The 12,558-nt window shown below is 44.2% G+C and overlaps 1 protein-coding gene across 3 annotated transcripts in view; it reads right to left on the bottom strand.

Moving 5' to 3' along the window:
* Positions 1-3,717: 3,717 nt before the first annotated feature.
* mib2 (MIB E3 ubiquitin protein ligase 2) overlaps positions 3,718-12,558 on the bottom strand; it is a 298,873-nt gene continuing 290,032 nt past the window's right edge. For all 3 annotated transcript variants that reach the window (XM_072477842.1, XM_072477843.1, XM_072477841.1), the window contains exon 19: positions 3,718-6,893. In XM_072477842.1, the coding sequence (XP_072333943.1) occupies positions 6,652-6,893 (242 nt within the window). In that variant the 3' untranslated portion in view covers positions 3,718-6,651. The remainder of the gene's footprint in view (positions 6,894-12,558) is intronic.

Raw genomic sequence — 12,558 nt, forward strand, 5'->3', positions numbered from 1 at the left:
TCACCGTGTCTGTACTTTGAGAGGTGCGGCTGCTGCCCAATGATTCATCTCTTCAACAACGTCCACCAGTATATATCTGCATCCAGCTGAGCAGAGCTTGGAAAGGGTCATGTTCTTCAAGGTGGACACTTCACTATTACTCCCATCTCCACCATATGTTCTTGCTAAGTATTGGTCACCGATTGAAATCCCAACCTTCTCATTTACAGATCCCCTTGCAGTGTGAGTATTGTTACAACAGCCTGGGCTAAGGCGCAGTTAATTCCTGCCCCCCCCCCCCCCCGACCCAGATTTGCAACATAAGACCATAAGACATAGGAGCGAAAGTAAGGCCATTCGGCCCATCGAGTCCACTCCACCATTCAATCATGGCTGATTTCAACTCCATTTACCCGCTCTCTCTCCATAGCCCTTAATTCCTCGAGAAATCAAGAATTTATCAACTTCTGTCTTAAAGACACTCAACGTCCCGGCCTCCATCGCCCTCTGTGGCAATGAATTCCACAGACCCACCACTCTCTGGCTGAAGAAATTTCTCCTCATCGCTGTTCTAAAGTGACTCCCTTTTATTCTAAGGCTGTGCCCCCGGGTCCTAGTCTCCCCTGCTAATGGAAACAACTTCCCTACGTCCACCCTATCTAAGCCATTCATTATCTTGTAAGTTTCTATTAGATCTCCCCTCAACCTCCTAAACTCCAATGAATATAATCCCAGGATCCTCAGACGTTCATCGTATGTTAGGCCTACCATTCCTGGGATCATCCGTGTGAATCTCCGCTGGACCCGCTCCAGTGCCAGTATGTCCTTCCTGAGGTGTGGGTCCCAAAATTGCTCACAGTATTCTAAATGGGGCCTAACTAGTGCTTTATAAAGCTTCAGAAGTACATCCCTGCTTTTATATTCCAAGTCTCTTGAGATAAACGACAACATTGCATTTGCTTTCTTAATTACGGACTCAACACAGTTGCATTAACTAATGATTTTTAGAAATATACCCAAAGTCTTTTGCCCATGATTGCCCAATAATTAGACACCAGGTTTATAAATTTGAACATATTTGCATTTTATTTCTAACAAGAATTATATGAAATTATATGAAATATGCAGCAAATACAAAAGGTATTGGGCCTATTCTCTCCCCCCCCCCCCCCACTCCGGGTGTGAGAATCGCCGGGGCGCCGCGTGAATCGCGCCCCGCCGCCCCCCGCACACGATTCTCCCACCCCCCAGAAACCAGCAGCGCGCGATTCGCACCGGGCTGCTCGGAGAACCGGCGAACGGCAATTCTCCAGCCCGGATGGGCTGAGCAGCCGCTACGACACGACAGGTTCCCGCCAGCGCCGTCCACCACTGGTCGCTGTCGGCGGGAACTCGGGGGGGGGGGGGGGGGGATCCTTTACCGGGATGGCCTCTGATGTGGTCTGGCCCGCAATTGGGGCCCACCGATCAGCGGGCCGGCCTCTCCCATCCCCTCGGGCCTACCTCCTTCCGCGCGCGGCCCCAGAACACCGGCTCCACGTTGGTGAGGTGCCGGTGTGCGTAAGACGTTCCCCGCGCATGCACAGGATTGGGCTGTCCCAGCTGCACATGCGCGGGTTGGCGCGGCGGTAAGGACGCTGGAGCGCCGTGAACCGGTCCAGTGCCGTGCTGGCCGCCTGTGGGGTCCAGAATAGGTCGTGTCCGGGCCCTGTTTGCGCCATCGCGAAACACGACGGCGCGAACACTTGGCCTCAATATCGGAGAATCACCCCCATTACATAATTCCTAACTCTTCACTTAAACTCACCCAACCCTGTATATATATATATATATATATACACACACACACACAAAGACAAAGAGGGATGTAAAAATAAGAAAGTAATAAAATCTTTGTTTCAGATCGTTGTCTAACAGCACACTTTCCTTAAATTTAGGCTTTCAGTTTGAGGTTTTCACTGCAGAATCATTCAGGTCTCTGCAATTTCAGAGATACAGCAGCGTAGCTGGGGAGAACATGAGGGAGAGAGCAGCTCTTTTTCTTTGAGTGTCCAGTATTCAAAATGATTCCCCTGGCTTTCTGAAAATCATACAGCCAGTGCTGCCTGCGACAAGGTGGCGGCAGCCAATAGCTTGGAGTATAACCAAGAGGACTGGCCTCCAGTGCCAGAAAAAGGTTGACGACTACAACGGGCAGCACGAGTGAGTAGACATCAACAGCCCCCACCCACCCCTCAAGGGAGTATCCACTCGCCCAGGTGACCCGCAGCCCACCCCCCACCATACCTTCACACCCCCTATCCCACCACAGTGAACTACACTTGTGACTAACGCCCTCGGTGTTTCCTCAGGAAAAGCTCGCCTACAATCGGCGGGAGTGGGCCCAGACTTGCGGTGGGGTGCCGGACATCAGAATCCTCACCTTCTTCAAGAAGCTGGCCCTGGAGGTGACTGGGAGATGGCCAAGGCACTGCCGCGTTGCGAGGTCAGCACATGGGACAGGGCGGCACGGCTGTGTGTGTGCTGTCGACAAGTGAGCCGTGGCCCTCCAGCCCCAGAGGACGCTCGCCAGGGGCATCAAAGGCCACGGGACGAGGAAGGCAGCTGGCTGCCTCCACCCGAGATGTGCATCCTGGGGAACACCTAAACATAGCGGCAGAGTTAGAAGCGCCAAACCTTCCTCATCTCTTTCTTAAATGTGGGGTCACTGCTTTTTAAAGTGTCTCCGGTTCTAAGATTCCCCAATCGGGGGGGGGGGGGGGGAATCACCCTCTCAGCATCCACCCAGTCAAGCCCCCTTGGAATCTGCTATGACTGCTTCAATAACTTAATAAAATCTGTATGAATTAGCTAGTTATCAAGTATTAATACTTTTAGACAGAAGACTGAATTTCTGACAAATTTCCACTGGAACCCGAGGCCCAGGCTGCCAGCTAGGCCTAATAGAATTTACCTCCAGGACTACTTGGTTTTAGTGAGGCTCAGTCAGCACTAGGGGAAACTATGCAGAATCTGATTCTGGAAAAGCGGAGTACATCTGTGGCGCTCTGCCTCGTTAAGATATCAACACAGAAAAGCAGACCAGGAAAACTGACTCATTGGATGGGATCTTCCCCCCCCACCCGCCATCTTCCGATCGGTCAATGGGGTTTCCCGTTCCATGCACCCAGTGGCGGGGCTGGGAGATCCCGTTGGGCAGCACGGTAGCACAGTGGCTTCACAGCTCCAGGGTCCCAGGTTCGATTCCCTGCTGGGTCACTGTCTGTGCGGAGTCTGCACGTTCTCTCTGTGTGTGCGTGGGTTTCCTCTGGGTGCTCTGGTTTCCTTCCACAGTCCAAAGACTAGCAGGTTAGGTGGATTGGCCATGCTAAATTGCCCTTAGTGTCCAAAAAGGTTAAGAGGGGTTATTGGGTTGCAGGGATAGGGTGGAAGTGAGGGCTTAAGTGGGTCGGTGCAGACTCGATGGGCTGAATGGCCTTCTTCTTCTGCACTGTATGTTCTATTCACAGGCGGATATAACCCAATAATACCACTTTGTTCTAATAAACACTGTTCTTGAGAGAATTTCATTGTTATTTTATGATGCAGGAACACACAGACTTTGCACACACAAACAATTTCTGCCCAGATTCACGTCGAGAGATTCAGGAACATTCAATTCAAAAAGTTTTTTTCTTCAATTGCTATAGAGATAATTTCTTCTTATTTCAATGTAACCGGAGTCATCAATCACAGCAGTAATTCAAAATAATTTATTCACAGTATAGAACTTCAACATGAGGATACAGTAACCCAGCAAGAAACAATAAGACCATGGGAACAAAACTCCTAATGCAGATGTTAAGCTAAATATACAGTAACAAAGTCCTGTGGTCTCACACTTTCCATTCTATTCGCTGTGATTTTCTTTGCTAATCTTTCTGTTAAGTTCTTCCTGACATGATTATTTTCTCATTGTTAATGTGCGAAAGAAAAGGAGCAGATACAATGCATTAAGACCAGGGGTTCAGCCTGTTGTTGAACACTGAAGATTGTTAATAACAACATTCCTGCACTGCCTCACAATGAAAGGATCTGTTAAAACACAGTCTCCAGAAATGACAGAACTTAAGGGTTTCTGACTAACATGCGCTGTACAAGAAATCACTGCTCTCCAACAATCCCCGTGGTGTTCTTCGCAATATTTCCAACAGTTTTCAGATTGGTTAGTTTGTTTATGACAAAATGGTTGATTGCTGAAAAAAAATCAAATCCTGGAATGGTTCAGCCAGTTTGTCTTCACAAATAGAGCAACCATAACGACCAGCAGTGGCTAGAATTCTCCTTCTTCCCTTCACCTTGGAAAACAGACTCCATCTCTGGTTTAAATCTTCCGTGAACTCAGTCGATCAAGCTGCATAAAAATCTTCCCTCTTTGATCCAAGACTTGAATATCAATTTATGCGCCTTCTTTAATTTCAAGAAAGATTTTAAGATCAAGGAGGAATGTGCACAAGAAAGCCAGGCATTTAGGAACTGCGAGTTTATTTAAACAGCAATTCCTGACCGTACACTCTCTACAGTGATACAATCTGTTTGGCACATGAAACCTGTGGCCACATATTTGCAAAAATTCAACTTCAGGCTACTGAACTAAGCAACATTTCAACTATATGACATACTAATAATTTAATCAGGTTTCACAAAAAAAAAAGTACCCCACACCAACACAGGCCACGCAACACAATCTATACACTAACCAAAATATACCGTCTGTTTTGCTTTTCCAAATTGCATTTGTAAATTTGTTACCGTGAACAGTTAAGGGCTGTTTCTTGTATCATTAAATTCTTTATGGTTTAAATTGGTGGAATAAGCCTCGTAAGCTCAAAAAATCTGTCAATGTTCCCCAAATATTGCGATGGTCTTCTTCAAACCCCACTTTTCATTGTTACAGTCATTTTCTTGATTAAAGTAGCAACAGCCAGTCAAACTATTTCTTCATATTCTTTTGATTCTAATAAACAAGTAATTTATTATGTCAATGAATCAGGACTAAAAGGTAGTATTTCTTGTCAATGCATTTAAAAAAAATTATTTACATAATTATACTGCTATGACTGATACTGTGTATATCTCTTGTATTTTATTTTTAGCTTTTTAGGTCAACTTGTAAAAACAGTGAACTTAAGCATCTTGATCTTGCCTAATGAATTGATGGCATTTTCTAGTTTTGCCTCATGAGATTGAAGTAATTTATCCTTTGTGTCACATTGTTGTATCCTCCCAGGACTGGAGAAGATTAGGTCACGACAATGTTATCACATCACGGTCTTGCTAAATCTCAAAATTTTTGGTTGAACTGCAGGCTCACAAATCCAATGTATAACTCACATTCGAATTAGATACCAAAGAAGTCCATTGCGAACAGTTTTCCAATGTAATAAAAGATGGAGGTTGGCTTATTAAAGCTCTGGCTCTAGCATGCCTAGTAACAACACCTTTACAAAGAACACAGTAGTTATCCAGATACGGAACCTCATTGCTACACTGACGTCATCTCTGTTTTGCTCCCTTGAACACAACATTCAATGTGAAAATTAGACCGGTGAATTGGAAAGAGCCTCTAGTTTCCAAATCCTTGATGGAACTGCATCTGACTCATATTTCTGTTGATTTTTATTTCCCTGGAATATTTAAACATGAACACATCTTACAATATTAGAGCTTCTGGGTGAGAAGATTAATATTTCATTGATCAAAACAAGCATTAATTCTCATTATTTTGCAGGGAACGTTAATTTATTTTCATCACCATTTTAATTTGCAGTGTCGAGTTGATAAGAATGGGTCGAATCTAATCACCTAATTATGGTTCCAGGCAAATAAACAAACTACAGCGAGAAACACTCACAGCATAAAGCTTCATATTTAAATATTTCATTAATCGGTTTGATATTCTAGCTGTTTACCCTCTCTGCTCAACCCCAACCCTTTCTGCCATTTTACCACATAACCAGGACAACATTCAACGTAATATATTAGCTATCTAATCAAGGTACAACAACAGAAGTTAGAAGTGGATATTTTAAAATAAAGATTTCAAAAATTAATGATTTTATTACTTGAAATAATAGGTTCTCTGTTGCAGAAGTTGCTGTTGTGTTGCTAGATCGGATGCAGATGGAAAGGCTAGTACTAGCTGACAGGCGTTGTATCTGGAAGATTGTTGAAGTGCCATTTTATATTCCTGGAAAGTTTAAATATATACAACTGACCATAAGCCACAGTTGTTAGGTTATGAATTATATTACACTGTAGTTTTTATATAAATACATACACAGTAATTTTTTTTACTGTAGCTTTGTGCATTTTGCAAGCATTTGCAACTATAAACAGGGCCCAACATTCAATGGTTAATAAACTTGCTTCATTCATGTTCTGTACAGCTGTTTTGTTGTTAACATATCATCCACTGAATCTACAAAGTGGACATTCAAGTTATCAAAAATGTAATTCTAGTCTCTTGCTGGACAACAGCATGTACAAATCTCAATCACTTGGATTCTAATTGCATTGATGCCAAGGACTAAAACGGAAGGTGGTTACAGACACAAACACAGCGTACCACAGAAAAGGTACAGTACAGAGAATGTTCTGGAAGAACAGAATAATAGAAAAGTTTGCCATGCATCAAACAAAAATCTGTATCCGTTCCCGAATGTTCTGACGACAGATGGGGCATGCTTTCAGGGCAATACTGCACTCTAGACAGGAACCATGGCCACACTGGAACACCAGTTTAATCTGGTTATCAATGCATATGGGACATGTTATCCTTTCCTCCATCTGCTTGTATCGAGACTGGAGCTGTTCCAGCAGTTTTCTCTGGTCTGGAGGTTCCGCAGTGGAGCTGCTTTCAACTTCTGTGTTATCTGCAACATGAAAACATTGTCAGTCTGTTGTCAACATGCACATCAGCAGCCCTAGAGTGACAATACTAATTGCACAACTCACATAAACTGAATATAGTGAATTTTGAAAACACCTTGGGAGGCAGAACCAGTAATTCAGAGTTTAGTACAAGTTAAATGCTGCTCAAGCTCTGTCACAATACAGTATGTTTATGCTATGCATGTTAGGGCATGAATTTATACACTTGAAAGTATCTGCAGTCTATAAATACTGACAACCAGATTGAATAATTGGCTGGTAACAGAAGAGACTATTTAGACCTAAACACATTAGATTTAAGAAATGTTTAATGAACATATTTTTGATTCAGCTATTAATAAATTGCATTTTCCTTAAATAGCTTTGAAGTCTAAACATAATCAGATCAATTACAGTCTCTATTGAATACAGAAAATACTGCAATGTGAAAGGCTATTTTAATGCTTCTAAACATTGGTATAAATAGTGCAAACATTCACCTTATTGTAGAACATCAGTATTATAAACCTCCCATTATAATTATTTGTTCCATGTTCCAACAAATAAATGCTTTGATCTTCTGGAGTCACGGGTACCACCAGATTGGAAAGATTCAGCTGATCTCAGCTGAAGGAGCCTCTGAATCAGAAGGTGGTAGGTTCAGACCCCACTATGGATATGGCTGGCACGAGGGGACATAACTTTAAACTGAGGGGTAATAGATATAGGACAGAGGTCAGAGGTAGGTTCTTTACGCAAAGAGTAGTGAGGCCGTGGAATGCCCTACCTGCTACAGTAGTGAACTCGCCAACATTGAGGGCATTTAAAAGTTTATTGGATAAACATATGGATGATAATGGCATAGTGTAGGTTAGATGGCTTTTGTTTCGGTGCAACATCGTGGGCCGAAGGGCCTGTACTGCGCTGTATTGTTCTATGTACTCCTCATTTTGAGTATGTGAAACCTCCACGCTGTTTTGTTAGGAGTGCCAGCTACCTTTCTGCTTTGCAAGGGGTATTTAGAGACACCGTGGGGCCGGATTTCCCCGTGGAGGTGGGATTCAGGAAGCAGGTCCAATTCCAGGTCACAGACCCACCCCTGACGCCAAACAGGAAGCGGCTATTATTTTGACCAAGTCGGGGAGTTAATTTTAAAGGTACTGGCCAGCCTTCCAATGAGTCAGCAAGGACATAGCAACGAAGGGTCAGTCAAAAGGCGGGCCACATTGTGACTCGTTTCGGCAGCAGTTTGCCCATTAATGTTTTAGAACAGAAATTGGCAAGGTTGAAATTTCCTACATTTCAGAGTGCAGCACAGCAGCTTAGGCTGGGGATGTCGCTTTAAAGTCAGTAATTGTTATGTAATTTAAGAACCCCTCTACCCCACACGGTCTCTTCAGTGTCACTTGAACGGTGTCCTCTTATGTAAGCTTACTGTCAGCCACTGAGCTGGACTGATTCCCAACAACTGTTAAAGTCCAGCTGCCTTGCTAAAAGTTTAAAACAAAATTAACAGGGATGACGGGGATGGTCTCTTAATGAGCCCACAGTGAAGTTAAATAACTAATGAATAAGGGTGGGCCTGTTTCAAACCTGCTCCCTTCCCCGCCCTCAAGGAATAGCGGAGGGCAAAAGCAGAGGTGAAGGCTCCTCAGCAGCCACTGTTTCCCACCGCCCCACCTTTGTTCCCATCTCTTTGGGGCTGGGAATATTCAGTTTCTTGTCACTATTCAATCAAGAGCAGAGAATTGTCCCAGTGCCTTATCATTCTCTCCTTACTTCAAAAATTAGATGAACTGGTCATTCACTACATTGCTACACACATAGCAGCTCTCTAAAGCAATTCAATGTCCTGGATTTGGCATTAAGAAAATTGTTACTAAACAGTAAATTTAACAGCAATTTCTGGGGTCTGCACATGCACAGTTAAATGAGGAAATGAGATTTGCCCTGCTCCTCAGCGAGAGAATCAATCGCAAGGAAAGGTGTGAAGTTATGATACTAAACCATTAGATATTCCCTAAATAGGCACAAAAAGGTTAGGGCTGTGTATTCAAGTTAAAGTAAAATTTTAGTACAGCCCGACAAGTGTTAATTACTACCAAACAGTCTGTGTGACTGAAGATTTATTACAAATGTGGAGCTTGCTTCATCCAGATTTCAATTATTGTTGGAAATTGAAAAAAAAAATGAAAATAAAACATTTTCTTTCTCCTTGACCTCTCACTCTCTCAACCCATCCTTCTTTCTTCCCTCTTATTTTACTTTCTATACCTGATTCCATACAGAATTAACTATTCTAATTTACGCTTTCTGTTTTAGATTCTGCAAGTCCAGTAAGGATTCTGCAACCTGATTGGTTGAAGTGACGCACGTACACACAAGTGCCAGGTCCCCATTAAAACTAGTTCAGATGGCGGCCACGAGCTGAGTGGTCGCAGGAAACCAGGCTTCCATATGGAAACTCTTTCTTGGACCTTTTTCACCCGATGAACCGGCACCAGAGAACACCGCACTAATCTGACCCTCATCAATCGTAACACGAATCTGAACATGACAGACCCAGCAGAGTCGTCAACACCATCCCAGTCTTCGATGGAGAGGCTGATGGTGTTCATCACAGTAGAACTCCAGAAGCAGAGGGAGTCAGTAAAAGAGGGCCTAATGTCAGCGATGGAGACGGCAAACGAGGCTGCGCTGGCCCCCATACATGGGTCGATGGACAGGGTGGAGCGACAGCTGGAGGCCCAAGAAGCGACGATCTGTGAAGTAGAAAAGGTGGTCACTGACCAGGACGAACAAATCGCCTCACTTGAGGCCAAAATAACATCTTTGGCTGCGACCCAAAAGACTCAATGGCAGAACAAATGACAAGAACGGTTTCAGTGCCAAAATCTCCAGATCATCAGGCTACCAGAGGGCACAGAAGGTAGGAGCCCAACCGAATACATATCAAAAAATGCTCAGGAAGCTGTTCGGGGAGGATGGCTTCACTGAACTCCCAGAGGTAGATGGAGCCCCCAGGTCACTCCGCCAGAAGCCACGATCCAGAGAACCAGTATGAGTGGTAATCGTCAGGCTCCACAGGTACCAGGACAAGGAACGTTTTTGGAGTTGGATGAAGAACACACGGACTTGCAACTGGGAAGGACACGCCCATCCTCGTCAACCAGGACATTGGGGCTGACCTGGCTAAACGCTGAAGGCAATTCAATAGTGCCAAGGCGGCACTTTTCAAAAGCAAAGTGCGATTTGGCATGCTATACCCAGCAAAACTTAGGTAGTTTAAGAGGGGAGGGGGATTGGGGAAAGAATACTGGTCACACATGTTACACAATGGTATGGGTGGGAAGAGAAAGGTGGCAGCGGCTATCTTGGATGGACCAAGGACAAAGGCGAGCCTGGCAGGGACATGTCCAGGAGGCAAACCTGGCTGACCCGAAAGGAGAGGGGGTACACACAGACAGAAACCTCCTGACAGGATGGTCACCTGGAACGAGGGGATTTAACAGTCCAGTCAAAAGGTCTGGAGTCTTCCCCCACCTGAAAGGCCGGAGGGTCGCCGTAATCTTTCTTCAGGAGACGCACCCGAGAGTCAAAGACCAGATGAGGGTAAGGAATTCCTGGGTGGGACAAGCATACCAAGCGAGCTTTGACATGAGGGCGAGGGGGGAGGTAATTACCACATCTGATTTTACTAGCAGAGATTTACTAGCTAGAGACGAGTCCTATACAGCAGTGAAGGTGCTTGTTTCACAGAAATCTGCACCATTATTAAAGGAGAACTCCATGGTTAAATATATCTATCCTGTAAAATAGTGTTTTTCAGACGTTTTTCCCCAGGACCCACTTTTGCCAACCGGCCGACCTGCGGGACCCACACTACCATTACCATTAATGCAACAGGTGAGCCTGCTTGGTCCTCACTAGCTCACTCCAATCAGGTTCACAGGAGGAGAGGGCTATGTGCACATCAGGTGCAGAGTTCAGCGGGTTCCTTTGTGCCGTCTTCATCTTTGCGGGAATGGAAAATCCAACCTCGCACATGTAGGTCATCATAAAGGGCAATAGCAACAAAATGCTTGTTTTACTCAGCACTGAATACTTCTGGACGATGCTACTCCAGAATTCTGACAACCTCATGGTTGTGTGGTGTATTTTTAATGTGCCATCACAGGTCAGGTACAGCAGCTCAATGTTCTTATTTGGAGTCAGCTGTAAATAATAACCGACACTGGGGTCTCAAATTAAACGGGATTTTTCATCCATCTCTTCTCTTTCAAAACCTGAAACTGTTGATCAGTGCAGCCAGGCGTGACTTAATAAGGCTTTGCCAGTCTATTAACAGTTTCTTTACTGACACCGTTTTCTTTGATGTGCCGTAGAAGCATGGGGAACATGTAGCAGTTTTGGCTTTGTACTCGCAGTTGCCAAACTTTCAATGACTTTTGGAAAGCATCTATTTCTTCACAGTGCCGACAGCAATCATCATCCTTCCCTTGCAACTTGAGGTTCAGTTTGTTTAGAATTGAAATGTCTACAAAGTAAGACATAGTTAGCATCCAAGTTTCATCAGCAAACAAATCAGCCAGAGGGGTCGATTTCTCAAGGAGAAAAGCGTGGGTTTCATGCCTCTGTTCGTAAAATCTGCCAAGCACCCGACACCTCCACAGCCAACGTATGTGTGTGTGGAACAATAAAACGTGTGCTCAAGCCCCATATAGAAAAACAGAGCCTCGAAAAACCTGGTAGAGTCCTCTGCTTTTAATGAAATCCCTGACTTTCACAATGTCTTTCAACACACCTTCAAGATCGGATAGAATTCCTTTAGATGCCAGTGCCTCGCGGTGAATAAAGCAATGATTCCAAACAATGTCCTGACCAGCTGCCTCCTTAATCCTTATGTTTTCCCAGTCATGTTGGCTGCCCCATCGCTTGTGATTCCTCTGTAATGATCACGTAACTATTAAACGCTTCAAAGATCTGTGCGCCGGTTGTGCTGGTTGGTAATGTCAAGCAGCACAGCAAATCCTCAACAAATTCATTGTGCCAAACATACCAAACCTAATCTAGCAAAGTTGCACAATCTGAAACATCTGACTTTCATCCAGTTGTATGGAGAACTCCTGGGCTGACTTTAAACTAGAAATAAGCTGTACTTCTAAATTCTCAGCAATAACACAAATTCAGTGAGCCAGTGTGTTATCACTAAGCAGGATGTATTTCAGTTTTTCAGCTGACTCTCATCTAGGACCACGCAAGCCATGTCTATTGCTACAGCGAGAATTAATCTCTCTGCTAGTGTGGGCATTTTCTCCTTAGCTACGCGGTAAATTACCATGTAATTGTGCTTTGTCATTCAATGTTACATTTCTGCAGTTGCCGATTTCAGTTCTTGCTACATCCTTTGAAAAAGTCAAGAGGTTTGTCTTCAGCTTCTGTCTTCAGATGCCGTTGCAGTTTTGAAGGTTTTAAATTCTCATTCGCCAGTACTTCCTTGTATATAACACACCTGGGGCTTTGCATCCTGATTTGCATTGACATATTTAACAGAATTATAAGGTGGGAAAGTGGAATTGAGAATATATCGGATCAGCCATGATCTCATTGAATGGCAGAGCAGACTTGATGGGCCAAATGGCGTACTTCTGCTCCTGTGTCTTATGG

Source organism: Scyliorhinus torazame, chromosome 16 (genome assembly GCF_047496885.1).
Source record: "Scyliorhinus torazame isolate Kashiwa2021f chromosome 16, sScyTor2.1, whole genome shotgun sequence".
NCBI lineage: Eukaryota > Metazoa > Chordata > Chondrichthyes > Carcharhiniformes > Scyliorhinidae > Scyliorhinus > Scyliorhinus torazame.